We start from the raw sequence: 20,702 nt of genomic DNA, 5'->3' as shown, positions 1-20,702 counted from the left end.
CAAAAAACCCAGGATAGCCAAAACAATCTTATACAATAAAGGATCGTCTGGAGGCATTACCATCCCTGACTTCAAACTCTATTACAGAGCTACAGTATTGAAAACAGCTTGGTATTGGCATAAAAACAGAGAAGTCGACCAATGGAATCGAATAGAAGACCCTGACTTTAACCCACAAACATATGAACACCTGATTTTCGATAAAGGAGCTAAAAGTATACAATGGAAAAAAGAGAGCATCTTCAACAAATTGTGCTGGCAAAACTGGATGTCAATCTGTAGAAGAATGAAAATATCTATCACCATGTACAAAACTCAAGTCCAAATGGATTAAAGACCTCAATATCAGTCCGAACACACTGAACCTGATAGAAGAGAAAGTGGGAAGTACTCTACAACAGATGGGCACAGGAGACCACTTCCTACGTATAACCCCAGCAGCACAGACATTAAAGGCCTCAATGAATAAATGGGACCTCCTGAGACTGAGAAGCTTCTGTAAAGCAAAGGACACTGTCACTAAGACAAAAAGGCAACCCACTGACTGGGAGAAGATCTTCACCAACCCCGCAACTGGAAAAGGTCTGATCTCCAAAATATATAAAGAACTCAGGAAACTAGACCATAAAAGGCTAATCAACCCAATTATAAAATGGGGCACTGAGCTGAACAGAGAATTCTCAACAGAAGAAGTTCAAATGGCCAAAAGACACTCAAGGTCATGCTCAACTTCCTTAGCAATCAGGGAAATGCAAATCAAGGACAACTTTAAGATACCATCTTACACCTGTCAGAATGGTTAAAATAAACACCATTGATAGCCTTTGCTGGAGAAGTTGTGGAGAAAGGGGTACACTCATCCATTGCTGGTGGGAATGCAAACTTGTGCAACCACTATGGAAAGCAGTGTGGCGGTTTCTCAGGAAATTCGGGATCAACCTACCCCTGGACCCAGCAATATCACTCTTGGGAATATACCCAAGAGATGCCCTATCATACAACAAAAGTATATGCTCAACTATGTTCATAGCAGCATTGTTTGTAATAGCCAGAACCTGGAAACAACCTAGATGCACATCAACGGAAGAATGGATGAAAAAAGTAGGGAATATATACATATTAAAGTACTACTCAGCAGTAAAAAACAAGGACTTCTTGAATTTTGCATGCAAATGGATGAAAATAGAAAACACTATCCTGAGTGAGGTAAGCCAGACCCAAAAAGAGGAACATGGGATGTACTCACTCATATTTGGTTTCTAGCCATAAATAAAGGACATTGAGCCTATAATTCGTGATCCTAGAGAAGCTAAATAAGAAGGAGAACCCAAAGAAAAACATATAGGGATCCTCCTGAATATTAACCTTCATCAGGCGATGAAAGGAGACAGAGACCCACATTGGAGCACCGGACAGAAATCTCAAGGTCCAAATCAGGAGCAGAAGAAGAGAGAGCATGAGCAAGGAACTCAGGACCGTGAGGGGTGCACCCATACTCTGAGACAATGGGGATGTTCTATTGGGAACTCACCAAGACCAGCTGGCCTGGGTATGAAAAAGCCTGGGATAAAACCGGACTTGCTAAATATCGCGGACAATGAGAACTACTGAGAACTCAAGAACAATGGCAATGGGTTTTTGATCCTACTGCATGTACTGGCTTTGTGGGAGCCTAGGCAGTTTGGATGCTCACTTTACTAGACCTGGATGGAGGTGGTAGGTCCCTGAACTTCCCACAGGGCAGGGAACCCTGATTGCTCTTTGGGCTTTCGAGGGAGGGGGACTTGATTGGGGGAGGGGGAAGGAAATGGGAGGCAGTGGCGGGAAGAGACAGCAATCTTTAATAAATAAATAAATAAATAAATAAAAATAAGGTAAGTAAGATTTGTTGGTACCCTCTGGAAATATGAGTCAATTTTTTTGTAAGTTGAATTGGCCTTATCACAGAAATATTTAAAAACTAAGATAGATGTTTATTAACTCCTGTAATTTTTTTTGGCTGTTTTACTTATTCTTTGGGTTAGTATTTGTTCACTTATTTCTACCCTATTAATATTAGGGTCTATTATTTACCTGTGTTAGGTTTATGGATTCCTTCTTAACTCTCCTTTGTCAATCTATTTTTCTCATAAATTTATTATTTCCTGTGCTCTGTGTATAGTGTAGTCCTTTAAATAGTATCTGTACTACTACTGGCTTAGTGTCCATCTAATTACCTTAGCTTCTACTTGACCTGAGATTCCTTATTTTTCTGTCAATTTAAAAATATATCTTTCTTGCCTTCTGCAGGGCTATGGGATCCGCCAGCTCAGCCTTTTTGGGCGCTGAAGGCAAAGGGGCCAGCCGGAATTGCTTTGCTTCAATAGCCTGTCTGCAGCAAGGCAGGACCTTTCTTAGTGAGGTTCCTGGCCACCAGAGGAACCTGATCCTCTTCCTGGGGACCCATCAGAGTGGTTGGTGAGTGTGCTCTTGACCCATGGCAGGAGCCCGGAAACACAGCAGGGACATTCCCAACCCCCTTCACTCCCCGGTCATTCAGCAGGGGCTGCTCCCCTCTGCTGGGGCCTCTCTCTCCCTAACCCATCCCAGTTTGCACCCAGGAACCTCCTCCCTTCTTTCTCCCTTCTGCGGGGCCAGGGGATCCGCCAGCTCAGCCTGTTTGGGCACTGGGACAGGGTGCTGAGGGCAAAGGGGTCAGAGGGAATTGCTTTGCTTCAATAGCCTGCCTGCAGCAAGGTAGGCCCTTTGTTAACGAGGTTCCTGGTCACCAAGGGAACCTGATCCTCTTCCATAAGATCCATAGGATAGCATTTGAAGTAAGAGATGGGCAGGCACCAAGGCAAGAATACCTCCACCAATCAGAAAAACAACATGAAAACACCAGAAGCCAGTGAACAGACAACAGAAGGTCTTGAAAACCCTAATCCAGAAGAAGGGGAAAAAATGACATTATGAAAGTGATAGAGTCCCTTAAACAGCATGTAAAAAACGCCCTTATAGAAATGGATGAGAAGTATAACAAAAAGTTTGAAGAAATGAATAAATGCGTAAATGATACCCTGAGAAACCAAGAAAAAATATTCAAACAGGTAATGGAAACAGTTCAAGAATTGAAAACTGAAATGGAGGCAAGGAAGAAAACACAAACTGAGGGGCGACTGGATATGGAAAATCTAGGGCAATGAACAGAGACTACAGAAGCAAGCATAATCAATAGAATACAAGAGATAGAAGAAAGAATCTCAGATTCTGAAGACACCACAGAGAAGATAAACACACTGATCAAAGAAAACAGCAAATCCAACAAATTCTCATCACAAAACATTCAGGAAATATGGGACACCATAAAAAGACCAAACCTAAGAATAATAGGGATAGAAGAAGGAGAAGAATTACAGCTCAAAGGCCCAGAAAATACTAGACCTGGATGGAGGTGGGGGGTTCCTTGGACTTCCCACAGGACAGGGAACCCTGATTGCTTTTCGGGCTGAGGGGGGGGACTTAATTAGGGGAGGGGGAGGGAAATGGGAGGCGGTGGCTGGGAAGAGACAGAAATCTTTAATAAATAAATAAATTTAAAAAAAATAAAATTAAAAAAAATTATGGAAGAAAACTTTCCCAACATAAAGAAAGATATTCCTTTGAATAGTCAAGAAGCATCCAGAACACCAAATAGACTGGATCAAAAAAAAACATCCCCTCGCCATACAATAATCAAAACACAAAACATACAGATTAAAGAAAGAATATTAAGAGCTGCAAAGGAAAAAGGTCAAGTTACTTATAAAGGTAAACCTATCAGACTTACACTGGACTTCTCTATGGAAACCATGAAAGCCAGAAGGTCCTGGATAGAGATACTGCAAAAACTAAGAGACCATGGATGCAAGCCCAGACTACTATACCCAGCCAAGCTATCGTTCACTATCAATGGAGAAAACAAAATATTCCAGGATAAGAACAAATTTAAACAATACGTAGTCACAAACCCAGTCTTACAGAAAGTAATAGAGAAGGAAAATCGCAACCCAAGGAATCCAACATTGCCAACACTGCCTATAATAACTCAGACTACGAGCAACCCTTCACCAGCACAACTCAAAGAAGGGGAACACACAAGCTCTACTACCAAAAAAATAATAACAACAGGAGTCAACAACCACTGGTCATTAATATCACTTAATATCAATGGACTCAATTCACCTATAAAAAGGCACAGGCTAAGAGATTGGATATGAAAACAGGATCCAACATTCTGCTGTTTACAAGAAACACAGCTCTACCACAAAGATAGACATCTACTCAGAGTAAAGGGTTGGGAAACTAGACTTTAAAATGCTAATTAACCCAATTAAAAAAAATGGGGCACTGAGCTGAACAGAGAATTCTCAACAGAAGAAGTTCAAATGGCCAAAAGACACTCAAGGTCATGCTCAACTGCCTTAGCGATCAGGGAAATGCAAATCAAGACTTTAAGATACCATCTTACACCTGTAAGAATGGCTAAAATAAACACCAATGATAGCCTCTGCTGGAGAGGATGTGGAGTAAGGGGTACACTCATCCATTGCTGGTGGGAAAGCAGTGTGGCAGTTTCTCAGGAAATTCGGGATCAACCTACCCCTGGACCCAGCAATACCACTCTTGGGAATATACCCAAGAGATGCCCTATCATACTACAAAGTATTTGTTCAACTATGTTCATAGCAGCATTATTTGTAATAGCCAGAACCTGGAAACAACCTAGATGCCCTTCCACGGAAGAACAGATGAAGAAAGTGTGGAATATATACATATTAGAGTACTACTCAGCGGTAAAAAACCATGACTTCTTGAATCTTGCATGTAAATGGATGGAAATAGAAAACATTATTCTGAGTGAGGTAACCCAGACCCAAAAAGATGAACATAGGATGTACTCACTCATAATTGGTTTTTAGCCATAAATATAGGACATTGAGCCTATAACTCACAATCCTAGAGAAGCTAAATAAGAAAATGAACCCAAAGAAAAGCATACAGTTATCCTCCTGGATATTGGAAGTAGTCAAGATTGCTGGGCAAAAATTTGGGAATTGGGGGGTGGGGTGGGATGGGGGAAAGGGGAGATGGGGAGAGAAAAGTGAGAAGGGGAGGATAGGGAGAACTTGGGGAAATGGGATGGTTGGGATAATTGGAGGATGGATATGGGAGCAGGGAATTATATATCTTAATTAAGGGAGCCATTTTAGGGTTGGCAAGAGCCTTGACTCTAGAGGGGTTCCCAGGGGTTCAGAGAGATGTACCCAACTAGGTCCTTGGGCAGCTGAGGAGAGAGAGCCTGAAATGGCCTGATTCTATAGCCATACTAACGAATATCTTGCATATCACCATAGAACCTTCATCTGGCGATGGATGGAGATAAAGACAGAGACCCACATTGGAGCACTGGACTGAGCTCCCAAGGTCCAAATGAGGAACAGAAGAAGGGAGAACATGAGCAAGGAAGTCAAGACCGTGAGGGGGGCACCCACCCACTGAGACGGTGGGGCTGATCTATTAGGAGATCACCAAGGACAGTTGGACTGGGACTGAAAATGCATGGGATAAAACCAGACTCACTGAATATGGTGGACAATGAGGGCTGCTGAGAAGCCAAGGACAATGGCACTGAGTTTTGACCCTACTGCATGTACTTGCTCTGTGGGAGCCTAGCCAGTTTGAATGCTCACCTTCCTAGACCTGGATGGAGGGGTGAGGACCTCGGACTGCCCACAGGGCAGGGAACCCTGACTGCTCTTTGGACTGGAGAGGGAGGGGGAGGGGAGTGGGGCGTGGGGAGTGGGAGGAGGGGGAGGGAAAAGGGAGGCGGGGAAAAGGCGGAAATTTTTAATTAAAAAAATTAATAAAAAAAACATTGTAGGGACACCTACCCAAGGAAGTCCTGTCTGTTAACCCTCAGTGACTTATTTTACAGTAAGCTGAGTCTAACTAAGGGAGAACCCTGCTGGTGCCCAACTCAAATTTCTTCCATTTTCAATGCAAATGTTAAATATAAACTCAAAATAAACAGATTTTCGGCTGTGTAGCACTTTCAAAAAATATATCTTTCTTGGATATAGCAATCTTGATTGACAGTTTTACAACTTGATATGTTATTTCATACTTTCCTGCCTTTTTCTTGATGATGGAAACTATGATGCTATTCTAATATGTTTTGCTTTGTAGGTGAGTTGATATTTTTTTATATATTTTGATAATAGTTTTTTGTTTTATATTTTTGACATTTTGACTATAATATGTCATGAATGTGTCTTCATATATATGTATATGAAGTATATGTACTTGCATATATGTATATATGTGTAAAATCCAAAAACCTTTTCATATATAAATGTGTGTGTATGTGTGTGTATGTATGTAATGAAATGGTCAACATAGTCTTTAAGGAACTCTAAAACTTTACTGTAGAACTTCAGAAGCCAGGCCTCTATTGCCTGTTCTGTGCCCAGCATTATCTTCTACGTTCACTTCCACAAGTAATTAAGTTTTAAACATACAATGGCTTCTCCAGGCCAAAAAAAAAAAACATGGCCCAGTCTGTCACAGGCAAATATCTCACTTCTGTTACCAATTTCTACCTTAGTCAGTATTCTATCGCTGTGATAAGACACCATGACAAAAGGCAACTTGGGGAAGAAAGGGGTTATTTCATCTTACATCTTGTAGTCCCTCTCCTGACTTTCATGACAGGACCTCAAAGCTAGAATTTGGAGGCAGGATTTGATATAAATGCAATGGAGGGAGGAGTTCTGCTTACTAGCTTGCTTCCTATGGTTTTCTCAGTTTGCTTTCTTACAGATCCCTTGCCTTGGGATGGCACCACCACCTACAATGGGAAGGGCCTTTCAATATAAATCAATAGTTACAACATGCCCCACAGCTTTTTCTCTGGTGCACTGTATGGTCACAATTTCCATGTATGTTTCCAGTGTCTAATATTCTCAGACAGAATGCGGAAGAGCTGTCTGCACTAGTATTTAAACTTGAAGTTGGGTACTCTCTCAGCTCACCAGAACCCTGGCTGTTTTCCTAATTCAAGTCTTGCCTGTTGGTGTTCACAAGTCTATGTTAGGTTTGCCTACACCACCTCTCATATTTGTGTTTTTACTTGCCTGGTTTGTAAAGAGAGTGAGGGGCTTGGGTTTGGGGATACAGTAGTGCTGAAATTTTTGTTCTTTTCGGTGAAACAATTTAGTGATAGACTATTTCTTGGGAACAGTTCCTTCCTTCACCCCAGCCTAGGAGCAAGAAGGACAGTTCTCAAGTCATGTCCAAGCATCTGATTTATAGAGTCCATACAGATCTCCCACATAAAGCACTGTTCCTATAGAGTTTGCTTCTTGACACTGCCCTCTTTTCTTCTGTTTGTGGCCCCCAAATGGGCTCTTCCTTCTACTTCATTCAGTTTTTTAAGTTGGACTTTGTTTATTTTGTGAAGCTAATATTTGTTTGTTGCTGTATGTAATCTTGCTATGTTAAAGTTAAAAGCTTCCTTTTATTTAGACAAAAAAAGGGGGTAGGTGATGTGGGATGTATGCTGTGTATGTTTTATTGCTATTGGTGAATAAAGAAGCTGCTTTCAGCCAATGGCTTAATAGAGTAAAGTCAGACAGAAAACCTGAACAGAGATACAGAAAGAGAGTGGGCAGAGTCAGAAGAGTTGCCATGTAGCTGCTGAAGGAGAAAGATACCTGCCACAGAACCTTACCAGTAAACCATGAACCGCATGGTAAAATACAAAATGATGGGAATGGGTTAATTTAAGATGCAAGAGTTAGTTAATAAGAAGCCTGGGCTATAGGCTAATCAGTGTTGTAATTAATATAGTGTCTATGTTATTATTTGGGTCTGGGCAGCCAGGAAACAAAAAGAGCAGCCTCCTACTACACCAGACACACACATGCTACACAGACATACATACAACATACTCATACACATAAAATATAATTTAAAAAATCTTAAAAATGTATCTTCTACTGGATATCACTGATTAGGTTTTACTAGTGTGAAAGGGAATATGATGGATATATGTGGACATGCAATTATGGTGTGCATGTGAAGGATAGAGAACAACTTTGTGGAGTCAATTCTCTCCATCCAGTTTTACCAGGATCCCAGGTATATAATTTAGGTCATGAGACTCATAGGGAAAGCGTCTTTACCCATTTATCCTTCCTACCTGATCTCATTGATCTTTATTGATTTGAAAATGGGAATCTTATACGGAAATTTTTGTTTTGTTCAGCATTTGTTTAGCATTTGTTTTGTTCAGTTTTCTTTGAGCTTATACAATCTGTGGTTTTATATCTGACCATAGCATGGGGAAAGAATTATGTATTTTAAAAAATAGATAAAATAGGATGAGTTGGAGTTGATTAGTCCCTTCTCTGAGATCAGAATCTGGGAAAATGCTAGTAGGTTAGTATTTGGTTACATAGATTTTCTTGAAGTTAGAACTTTTATGACAAACTACATGAAGTGGACTTTAAAATGGGGTCTATACTTTTACTCAGGCCTAAACAATGAGGTAATTTCCAATTGATTTTCAGTGAGAACCTAGGTGAATTATACAAGGTAAAACTCATAAACATTTAGGGACCATGCAAAATTGAATCCCCTATGATTTTTCCATACTATGTGTATAATAATTTGCCAATTATAGTTTACCTTTCCATATTTTTTCATGGGATCCCACATTAGTTCATTAGATTCTGCACTAGCATATTATAATTTTTAATATTTGTTTGTCATTTTCTCTATTTTAGGCACAGTAGTTATCATCAGATGTCCATATTACTAACATAATAATTTGTAAAAAACATATTGTTTTTTTATGTGTATGTGTGTGAGCCTAAGAGTTTATATGCACGGTGTGCCTGCAGGAGACTGTGAAGAACAAATGAGGGTGCTGGAACTACCGGAACTGGAATTACAGGCAGGTCATAGCTGCCACGTGGCTGACAGGCAATACATTTCTGCCGTCTGAAAGACAGTAAGCCATCCCTCCACAAAAGAGTTTCATATCTTGTGTCACTGTCCGTTAAAGGAGGAATTTCCACTTTGTTATAGTGTACAATACTATTATTCTAACAAATTTGAGTAATTAGAATTGTGTCGAATTTATACACAAATGCTATAAAAGAATATTTGTTTATAGGTGTCTTTTTACATTTTACTTATCTGACTTTGGTAACTTTAATACCCAAGACCATTTGCTATTTCCATACTCCAGTTCTTTAGTTCCCTCCTCCAAGACCAACTGTCAAACCACAAATATAACCAATCATATACTATCCTGCAGGTCTCTGAATGGTTGAATACACAAATACAAATCAAATAAACCTTATAGACCAATGAGGATAAGAGCATGATTTAAAGTAGCCATAGATTAGAAACTTCCAAATGTCCATCAGAAGCTGAGAGCATAAACAAGCTGCCATGTAACTAAGCAGGAAAGCACTAGACAGCAAAGAAAGCAGACAGAACCTTAACCAAGGCAGAAAGATAAGAGTAATAAGCCAGCAAAATCTCAAAAGTAATCACTATTAGGATTGAAAGTAGCCAGCCGCTTCAAAAGGCCCATACCATGGCATGTGTGTCTCTGTGGGGATTGGACAGTCAGCATTTGTGCACAATTCCAGAAAATACAAAGAAGCTCTCATTTCCCGAAAGCATATCTGTGTTTGCCTAGAGACAGGGAGGAGAGTGTCAGGGTGAGGGAAAGGGAAGTGTTGCCAAGGGCTTGAGAACAAGTTGTGGTGAATATTCTACCCGTCACGTGTCAAACCTACCCAGTTGCATACTTGAAATATGAACATTTTGTCGTGGACCAGAAATCTATCTCAATATAGCCTCAAAAAGCCAAGGGAAGAAAAATCACCTAGAAAATCATTTAAACTGCCTGGAAACAGGAAGTCGCTAAACTTGTTAGACATTGTCGTCTCTGATACAAAGAAAGAGGGATTCAGTGTTGAAACACTATCAGAAGAAACAATGTTAGAAACGGTACAAACGGGGGGGGGGGGGCAAGATGAGGAAAGCACAGCTCCGGGAAGTGAATGAACGCCAAGCAAACCTATACAAAAAGCTGACAAAGAGAAAGCGGCTTCCAAACGACAGACAGACTGCTACTACAAGGCGTGTGTCTTGGATACTTTTCTACTTCTGTGACAAAACACCATGACCAAGGCAACTTATGGAAGAGTTCACTAGAGCTTGCTTGCAGTTTCAGAGGATTAATCCATAACTACAATGGTCAGGAGCAAGGCAGCGGCAGGAAGGCATGATGTTGGAGCAGTAGCTAGGAGCTAAGATCTTGATCCATTAGCAAGAGGCACAGAAAGGGCCAACTGGGGATTTGTGTGGGCAGGAAAAGCAGCTCAACACTACGGATCCCTGTGTTCTCTGTGACCCAGAATATGTGGGTTCTGCGGGGACTGTTAATCATTAACGACCTGTGCAGCCGTGGCCTCTGTAGTGACAGCATAGGTTTGCTCCAAGCACACATGGTGCTTTTTACGATCAACAGTGTGACAGGACTGCCTTGTGTTGAGTCATAACCCAGATTCCGCACTCTGGACACTCGGTTGAATAGCACTGTACCAACATGTTGTCAAGGGTAAAATGGAGATAGTGTGAATCCCTAGACGATTACAGGCTGAATATTTAATGATCATTTGTCTGCCTGCCCTTTGAGGACTTGCATGTGTAGGGCACTGACAAACAGAATGTATTTGGTGATTGATGCACTGAGTCCAAGTTGAACTCACATGTACAGCACGGTCAGAAGATCCTGGGACAATAAAAAGGATAAGATACAAACCCCCAAGAGGGTTCACCTCCTTTATGCCTTCTGGACAATACAGGTGTTGAGGAGGTGGGGAGGCTCCTCATCTTGACTGACTGAGACCTTACTTACCACACTGAGGGGGAGTCAATGGTCTGTCTGTTAGGCAGAGCAGAACCTGAACTGACAACAACCTATAGAACTCACACTTTAGAAACCCACGAACTGTCACTTCATAGACTTATTAGACACCAGTAATATTGTTCCAACGATAGCACGGCAGCATCCAAAGGAACCCAGTACATTTGCGCTACAGCAAAGCAATACCTTTTGTGAAGTGTGTCCAGATGTGTCCCAGAAAGATTCTGAAAGAGAAGACGGAAAACATTCCTGACTCAACATTTTGTTGGGCAGGTAGGTAGCTTCACACATCTGGGGTCCTTTTCTTGGGGACAGAAGCACCAGGCTTTCATATGCTCATTTGAAAACCCTTGGACCCCCTTGACAAAATTCAGTGGATCCTAAAGTTGCTCTAGTTGGGAGACGGTCTACAGAGGGGGTTAGCTATGCGAGTTCATGTCAGAGAATCAGGCAGTGGCCTGGAGTGAAATGTGGCCGTTACCAATGACTAAAGCCAGGAGGTCAGACTCCCTTCATACTGACACTGTGATCCTGGACAGAGAGAAATGTCCAGATATCCAGGGGTACAAGAAGGAAAATCAGATGAATAAGACATCCTCAGGACAGAGGGAGAAGAGATTAAGAAACAGTCTATTGTACTGGGCATTTCAAAAAACATGGGTCGTGCATGACCAATTTTCACGCTCATAAATACCTCTTTGTACAGCCTAGGACTCCAAAGGGAAGGAAAAGAAAAGAGAATACAGGGGCTGGAGAGATGGCTCAGAGGTTAAGAGCATTGCCTGCTCTTCCAAAGGTCCTGAGTTCAATTCCCAGCAACCACATGGTGGCTCACAACCATCTGTAATGGGGTCTGGTGCCCTCTTCTGGCCTGCACAGACAGAATATTGTATACATAATAAATAAATAAATAAATATTAAAAAAAAAGAAAAGAGAATACAGTAACGTGTCCAAGGTGAGCCCCTCTCCTAAGCCACTGCTGCATCTCAGGCACAGTTATGTGACACTCCTGAGGAGTGCGCATGGTTAGGATCGACAGGCCCCGTGAAAACTTGAAACGTGATGGAAGGTGAATTGGTTACCAGATAAAAGGGTGTCACCAGAGAAAAAAAGCATACAGAGAGGCTTGACCCAACCCTGAGACCTGATCCCTCTTGGCTGTTGGTTTCAAAGTGGGATTAAGGCAAAGGGACCACCCTGAAGGAAACTGCCAGAACCCTTCTAGAGAGCTTCAAACATACCAACTTCAGGAAGGAACGAAAGTGCAGAGGCGTAAGTCTTAGCTCTAAGTTCTGCTTCCAAGTCAGCTTTGTTCCCAGGTCCACCTTCTACATGCCTGAGGAAGCAGGTGGCCAGCGGTGCATCAGAACTGCAAGAACTGCTTCTCAATATCTCCAGCCCATGCTGAGATCAAAGGCCAACCCTCCTGAGACCTGACTACTCAGGAATGACAGAGAGCAAAGAGCCAAAGGGGTTCCCAACTTCAGGGAGGGGGTAGAGCGGGGAGCACAGACAGAAAGTAAGAGAGGGGGGTGAGAAAGGGGGAGAGAAATAGAATGATTAGATAGTGACAGGCCAAGATCTTACTTCTTGTTATAGACACACCCAGAAGAGACCCAGGGTCCATTCTGTGAAAAACAGCATCTGAGAATGAATTGCAAAGAATCACAAAGGGGTAGTTATTTGATTATGTATCTATTATACTTTTGTCATCTCAAAGGACCAAAATTTCTGGACTTAAAAACACAGTGTTTTGTTGTTGTTGCTCTGTTCTGAATGACAGGTGTCTGAGCATGTGTTCTGAGACCAGCTGTAACAATGTAGCTTTAAACAAAGTATCTACTATTTCAAGAAGGTGGGAGCCCTCAGGAAGTGCAGGGCTCACAGCTCAGAGCAGCATAATGGGATTCTCAGAGAGCTCCACTTGGCCAGAGAAGACAGAGGCGGGTCTTTTGGCAAGGGTCCATCCTGTTTCAGCCATGCCAAGAAGTTTACCCTTGAGTCAAAACGAAACAGGCTGCCATTCTGTCATTTAGGACAAGCCAAGGATGTAATAACTCACCTTTACGGATGAGTCCCGCCACTCACTCGAGCTGGGAATTTGGAGGAAAGAAGTGACCAGTTGGAAGACCATAGCGGCAATGCAGGGACCATGATGGCAGTGGAGTTTAAGAACGTCCACTGGCATTTGATAGTCGGTGGCCGCAGAAACCGCCTAGACTCTGGATGGTATCTCCAGGTACATGAGGAGAGGGAGGAGGACATAGTGAGGTCTCTCCGCCACGGTTTCCTCATCATCCTGGATGAATGCTAGCTATCGTTATCCTTTGGAGAAGACTTCTGGAGGACACTCAAAGAAGAGGAAGGTGCAGTGTTATTTGTTGACCCACGCCTCACTCATTCTGTCTGGCATTTCAGAGGTTTGGTCAGTGACTCCCTTTAAGGCACTAGAGAAAGCTGTCTCCTGACTTGGAAATTTCCTTGGGAAGCCATGTCCTAGCATGCACAGACTCATGCGTCAGTCTGGAACAACATACTGCAATCTCATGGGTGAAAGACTGTCAGGTGGCAGGAGCCTAGCAACTTCTCTATCTGCGTATCTTCCTGCCCTTCTCGTCAGCAATACCTCCCACACACAGCAGCCAGAGGGAGAGAAATGAGTCAGTGTGGCTCTGGGCACTGCCCAGACTTGGGGATCTTCCTGATTCCCCACACCATCTGAACAAGACCAGACCTTGACCTGGGCAGCTGCCCACCCCTGTGCCCTCCTCCTCCCTAGTTCCTTCCGTCTCCCCTCTGTTACACTAAGCTCCAGATACCCTGTAAGTTCCATTACCACTTGGTGCTCCTGCCCCAGTGACTGGGCACATTATAGCTTTGTCTGCTAGGCAGGCTTTCCATGCAAGACTGGCAGGCCATTGACTTGAGAGAAGCCTTCCCTGGGCTCCATGGTGCTCCTTTACAGCCTCCTGGATCTTAGAAAAGTGTGCAAGCAAGCATCTCCTTGATGGCCCTGAGAGTTTTACCTCTTCCTTATCATTTTCCATGTTTTCTGACAAGTCTATATTGTCACATTTTCGGTGTGAAATAAGCTCCCGGAGTACAGGGACGACAGCCTAGCCAGGAAAGGGGGACATGGTATCTAGCCTGACCCTTCAAGAATACCCGTGAATCATAAAATGAGGGGCATCACTGGCACTTTGTCCCATTGAAAGGCCCCCTCCTCCCTCTAGGAACACTCCACAAGGCTCTTTTCTTTACCCCATCACAGTGCTTAGTATTCTGAACACTACTGATTACAGGTGGGATAAACTCCACACAGAAGATGTGCAGAACTGAATGTGGGACATCATGAAGCCTGCAGAGAAAGGACCTGGACAGTCTCCAGCTGCTGTCCTGGTTACTGTACTGGTCACTATATTACTGTGGTTGGGGATTTTAAGGACTGTCTCTAGGACCAGGGTGCAGACTTTGGTGGCACTTCCCTGTACCCATTTCTCCATCTATGCCACTGATGTCTTTGGGTCAGTGTTCATATCTACAAAGGCCGAGTAGGATCCTGTGGAACCCTGGTCCTGGATTGTCTGGAGTTCATTTCCCTTCTCATAGGTCTCCTGCTCCCATGAAGAGCAGATCCTCTGCTATGGGCACAAGGCGCCATCATATCATCCAGCCCTACACAACAATCATGGCTTTACCTATCCTGGCCATCGTGGACAGACACCTGAAAACTTGAGGCGCAGCTCATCTGTCTGTTCCCTCTGCCTGCAAGCATCCCACCCCAGACCACTAGGTGATGGCCCCTGACTCCTAAGCCATGGTTCCCTGCCCCTTGCCTCTGCTGGGACAAGCTCAGTCAAGCCCTAGGTCCCTGCCCCTCGCTCTGTTGGGACAAGCTCTGTCTAGGTGCAGAGAGCTGGGCATATCCAGAGGGCAAGGAAGGGATGGCACCTGACTCCCAAGTCCTAGGTCTCTCTCTGCTTTTTGCTTCTACCGGTTCAAGTTCTGTCTAGGTGTAGAGAACTGGGCTTTTCCACAAGGCAAGAATCCTATCTCCATACCCGCTTCTCAGGAGGAGATGGAAAGTCCTGCCTCACCCCACAGGGACGAGGTCTCATTCTCAAGTTCATGTTCTCCTATCCTGAGTAGCTTCTGCCAATAGAGAAAGCCACACAGAAAGCCTTGTATACACAAGGTGGACTGGGTTGCGGTGGCAGGACCCTGTGCTGGCATGCGAAATTCCGTGGTCACCATAGTCTGGTCACACAGACCTGATGAGATGCTGAGCACAAATGGCGAATAAATACTTGAGGCAGTGTTCAACCTCATCTGGGGGAAATCACATACGAAACCTCCCATAGTCCATCTAACCCAAGTCAGAATGGACACTGAAGGAAAAACAGGACAAGTGGCCATGAGGATATGGGGAAAGGGGAACACTTATTCACTGCCTGGCCGAGTGTGAACCTGGAAAACCACCATGTGACTGATTATGGTGACTCCTCACAAATTAGACCTATCTTTGTCACTCATGGTCATAAACACCAAAGACTCTAAATCTACACACCACAGAGATATTTCTGCATCCTTGGGTATGGCTGTGCTATGCACAAGAGCCAACACGTGGAAAAAGCTAGATGAACCTCTGGGGATGCGCACATGAACAGAGCAGTGTGCACACACATGGGATGCAATTTAAAGAAGCTCTAAAGAGGATTGACATCATAATACTTACAAGAAAATGGATGCAACTGGAGACCCAGACTCAGAAAAACACCCATATTTCAGCAAGCGTGCAGCGAAGATATAGAACGGGGGGGGGGGGGGGCTAGTGTTCCTGCAAGAGCATATATATGTGTATATGTGTGCGCATGCATGTATGTGTGTGTCTGGGAGGGGGGAGAGGGAGAGAGAGTGACGGAGGGAGGAGGAAGGAAGGAGGGAAGTAAGGAGGGACGAAGATCAGACTTAACAGGAGGGTCATGAGTGCAAAGAAGAGATCTTAATGTAGCCAGGAACTAGACTAGAGGAATACAAAGCAAAGGGAAGGGCTAACTGGAGAATGAAGGGGATAAGCTGGAGCAGTGCTGGGCATGGCAGATGGCAGGGGTGATGATGAAGGAGAACAAGGCATAAGGAATCCTGTATGAAGAAGTCAACATCAAACTTATTACATTTTGTTTTCCATCAAATTTCACTAAAAAAAAAAAACCCTGAAAACACGCAGTCTTCTGGGGGGCAATTGTACAATGTAAAGAAGCACCTTGAGTCACTGTAGGGAAGTCTAGAAGTCTCAAAGAAAGGCACCATGGTTTGGGCATTTCAATTTTTAAAACATATCCACATGATGCCACTGGTTTGTGGTAAACACGAGACCACATGTCTGAAATGGCAGTGCAGTCAGAGGGCAAGTTGGTTCTGACTCTCTTGGAGCTAGTTCTGTCTGACCATTTTCTTCATGTTGTGCCACAGATTTGTGTGGGGGAACCCACACTTGTATTTGCACTGATGTTCAAATCACTCTCTGCCGTTTTGATCTCTTCACCCCTTTATTGCATGGGCTGAGTTGGGAGCAAGCCCACTGATACAGTCTCCTAGCTACCGTCCACTCTATGCATAGCCCTGGAGACTATCCAAGCTAGGTCATGTGGTATGAGCACCAGTGACCATGTGGGTGCTGTTGCACCACTGACCCTCGGATAGACAGTGATTCCTCTGCCTGGATTCCTTCCCTCCTGCCTAGGCATGGAGCAGTTCCACTTCCTTTCCCAACCCACTTGTGCATTCCCTCTTGAGCACAGCTGCCCTTGAGTCCTATCAGAACTCTCAACATCTGGTCCTCCTTCTGGACTTGGGACTCCAGTCCCTGTTTTGGTCCACACTCTGCAGGCTGCCAGCTTGCCTGCTCCCTCAGCATTTGGCTCTGTGTGCCCCCATTGCTCTCTCCACACATTAACATACCAGCAGTCACTACTGCCTTTCCACAGTCCCAGCCCCCAGTGCCAGAAGGACTAGCTGCTGACTGGGGACTCAGCATCTCACCCTAAAGAGATGTTTCAGGTCCTGTCTCATTTGCCTTCTTGGGCAGGGATGAGCACTTCCTGGTTCTGGTCAGGGACCTCAGCACCTCAAAGGCATAGCACCTCCTGTCTCTGGGCCAGGCCCTTCTCAGCACCCCTCCCATCCCCCAGCACACCCCTCCCAGTGCCCCCCCTCCAGTTGGCTTTAACTTACCATTGAGGGCTCCCCTAGAGACTAGGTGCTCTTGATTTTCACTCCCCACATGGCAGGGGGAGCTGAGGCTCTGCAGAACCCCAGGTCCACAGTAGTCCAGGGGCTGGGGCAGAGACATGGAGAGGCTGAGGGTGGAGTGGGGAGCAATTTCCAGTCCAGGTTCTGTGCTCCCCAGGAGAAGCTTGAAGGCAGCGCCTATTCCTCTGTATTCCAGACCTCTGCATCCCCAGGGACTGGCACAGGCTCCATGTAGAGTATTTGTGGCAGGGCGTTATGAATGAGCACACATTCTTTATTCTCTCTTTTGGAAATGTTGCAGAGTGGGGGTGGGGAGTGGGAAGGGGGAGCCGACTCAGAAAATGGCTCAGCAGGCTGCGTGGGGAGCTGGGAAGACTCAAGCTTTCCTGGGTGTCAGGGGTGGCTGTGACATTAGGTAGTGCGTGTGTGTGTGTGTGTGTGTTGTGAGAGGGAGAGAGAGACACACAAATACACACCACACGAGATAGAGAGAATGCTGTTGCTGTTGTGTGTGTGTGTGTGTGTGCTGTGTATGTGTGAGTGTGTGTGAGAGAGAAATGCTGTTGCCTTTGTGTGTCTGCGCATGTGTGCTGTGTATGTGTGAGTGTGTGAGAGAAATGCTGTTGCTTCTCTCTAGCTCTGTGTGTGTGTGTTCTGTGTATGTGTGTGTGTGAGAGAGAGAAATGCTGTCGCTTTTCTCCCTTTCTCCCTCCCTCCCCCACGTGTGCGTGTGTGTGTGTGTGTGTGTGTGTGTGTGCATGAGTATGTGCCTGCCTCTTTTTGCTGGGCTGGAGACCCCCTGGATGTTGAGACACTGCTTCTAGGCTCCATCAGGCAGGACTACCCTGGCTTCAAGGCCACCCCACCCACCCTTGCAAGGTTCTTGCTTGAATCATGGCAACCTTCCTTTATGGGGGAAGGGGCAACCCCCGTCCCCCCCCCCCCCCGCCACCACCCCGCGCCAGCTGAAGACATGGAACCCGAATTCTGCTGGTCCAGAGCGCAGTCCGGTCCCTGGCATCCTCTTCCCCAACGCGTGGGCGCCCCAGAGGCTGCGCACTGGCACCCCCACCCCAAGCTCACCCCGCCCCCGCAGCCCCGCTGTCCCGCAGCAGCCACAGGGGGAACCAAAGAGACAGAAGCCTTCCCAGCTGCCCGGACCACAGACGCCAACACCCCCCCCCCGCCCCCCACCACACGCCGCCCTCCCGCCCGCGCCCCGCACGCCAGCCAGCCCAGAGAGAGCGGCAGCGGCGGCGGCTGCAGGCTGCGGAGAGCGGGCTGTGCGCACTAGCGGCCAGTGCTCGTCACCCCGGGTGACCGGGTCCCGCCTGCTCGGCCAGACCGGGGTCCCTGTCCGCAGCGCCCGCGCGAGCCCCCGGCCCGGGTTCCGGCGCCCACCGGCTCTCGCCGCCTCTCCGTGCCCTCAGTTCGCAGGAAGGGAGGTCGCGGCAGCGACCCGGCGGCAGCGGTGACCCTGGCGACCGCGGCAGCAGTGGCGGCGGAGGTCGCCGCAGCGGCGGCTGCGGCGGCCGAGGCTGCGGCGGCGACCGTGGCGGAGGCGGTGGCGGAGGCCTCCGTGGCGGAGGTGGAAGCAGAGATGGAGGCCGAGTTCGAGGCCGAGGCCGAGGCCAGCCTGGTGGAGGCGGCGGCCCTGGCCGGGGAGAAGGCGGGGGCGGCCGGCGCGGCCGCGGCGGTGGCAGCCACGGAGGCCAGCCTGGAGGAGGCCAGCCTGGCGGAGGCCACGGGGGCCGCTGCGTCGCCTTCCTACGGGAGGGTGGACATGGATGAAGAGCTGGCGGCGGCCTTGGCTGCAGAAGAGGAAGAGGCGGCGGCCGGGGGCTCCTCCGATGGGAACCCAGACTATCCCAATGCCTCGCTCTACGTGGGCGACCTGCACCCCGAGGTGACCGAGTCGATGCTGTATGAGAAGTTCAGCCCAGCCGGGCCCATCCTGTCCATCCGCCTTTGCAGGGACAAGGTCACCCGACGCTCTCTGGGCTACGCATATGTCAACTACCAGCAACCGCTGGATGCCAAGCGGGCCCTGGAGACCATGAACTTTGACGTTATCAATGGCAGGCCGGTGCGCATCATGTGGTCCCAGAGGGACCCATCGCTCCTCAAGAGCGGAGTGGGCAACGTCTTCATCAAGAACCTGGGCAAGACCATCGACAACAAGGCGCTGTACAACATCTTCTCGGCCTTTGGCAACATCCTGTCCTGCAAGGTGGCCTGTGACGAAAAGGGGCCCAAGGCCTACGGGTTCGTGCACTTCCAGAAGGAGGAGTCGGCCGAGCGCGCCATAGATGCGCTGAATGGCATGTTCCTCAACTACCGCAAGATTTTCGTGGGGAGATTCAAGTCCCACAAGGAGAGAGAGGCCGAGAGGGGAGCCTGGGCCCGCCAGTCCACCAGCGCCGACTTCAAGGATTTCGATGACTCCGATGAAGAGGCCACCTTTCGATGAAGACATCCCAGGACCCAGCCAGTAGAGCCAAAGCTTGGCTCCCACCCCGTTTACAGCCCCCACCCCCCCAATCCCCCAACCCACCAGCAGTGTATTGTATTGGGAGTGCAGGTTTTTCTCTCCCTCTCCCTCCCTCCCTCCTCACCCCTCCCCGCTCCCCTTCCCCTCCCCATTTCCTATTTCCTTCCTCCCCTCTCTTGCCTTCTCTCCCTCCCCTCTCTTCTCCCCCCCCCGCCAACCAGTGCAAGCTAGCTTCCCCATCCCCTCTCTGCTCTCAGCCCCCCTTCCCTCTTCTATCCTCTCCTTCCCTCCTTTCTCTCCACCCCCAGTCAACTCCCCCCACCCTGCCAATAATCCCACTAATCTGTGCCATTTGAGAGGGTAAAGGCTGCCTCTTCTCCCCGTGGTCGGTCTGATTCTTAAAAGCGTTTTCTGTCTCTTTGTTTACTGCACAGGTGATGCAATTTCCTGGTAGAAATATCTGGAAGGAGAAGGAAGTCTGATGTGGGAGAAAGAACCAAGAGTGCAATTGCTTCCCATCATCCTAATACTCAGAGAGAACCTCTTTTACCTTCTTTGGTGTGCCCTTTTCCCAGGCTCTCTGCTACCCCTTTCTCCCCCTCTCACCCCAGACCCACCTTCCCCTTTAACATATTCTTGTAGAGTGGTTCATATATGTGGTGTTTCTTAACCTGCTTTCTTCAGCGATGAAAACCAAACAAATCAACGCATTGAACTTCTTTCCATGCTATTCAACAGGCTTATGGAATATCATCTTCAGTGCCTGCAGAGTGCTCCTGTGTATCTATCCATGGACCTTAACATTTCTGTAATCATTCCCGCACTGTTGGACATTCAGGTGCCTAGTTCTTTCCCTGTGTTTAAAAACCAACACTGTGTGCCCTGATGAGTGACTCCTTCCTTGTCAAGCCAAATCTAGGCTAGCATCCTGGATGGCCTCTCCTTAACTGTGGACTTGCAGGATTCACATATAGACGTTTCAATGACTT

General features: G+C 46.5%; 1 protein-coding gene across 1 annotated transcript; it reads left to right on the top strand.

Moving 5' to 3' along the window:
* The first annotated feature begins 18,538 nt into the window (after nucleotides 1–18,538).
* LOC121442896 (polyadenylate-binding protein 1-like 2) lies at nucleotides 18,539–19,812 on the top strand. Its single transcript, XM_041644538.1, has one exon. It carries the CDS (start codon nucleotides 18,823–18,825, stop codon nucleotides 19,690–19,692), a length of 870 nt encoding a protein of 289 aa, XP_041500472.1. The 5' UTR covers nucleotides 18,539–18,822; the 3' UTR covers nucleotides 19,693–19,812.
* Nucleotides 19,813–20,702: the final 890 nt, after the last annotated feature.

This window comes from Microtus oregoni, unplaced genomic scaffold (assembly GCF_018167655.1).
Source record: "Microtus oregoni isolate MIOR12 unplaced genomic scaffold, Mior012 000097F_ref0000449, whole genome shotgun sequence".
Taxonomy (NCBI): Eukaryota; Metazoa; Chordata; class Mammalia; order Rodentia; family Cricetidae; genus Microtus; species Microtus oregoni.
Note: the sequence above shows the minus strand (reverse complement) of the source record. Positions and strands in the feature narration are given on the sequence as shown.

What these genes read in the sequence shown, in the direction of transcription:
- LOC121442896 (XM_041644538.1), top strand. Translation starts at nt 18,823, where the DNA reads ATGGAGGCCGAGTTCGAGGCCGAGGCCGAGGCCAGCCTGGTGGAGGCG.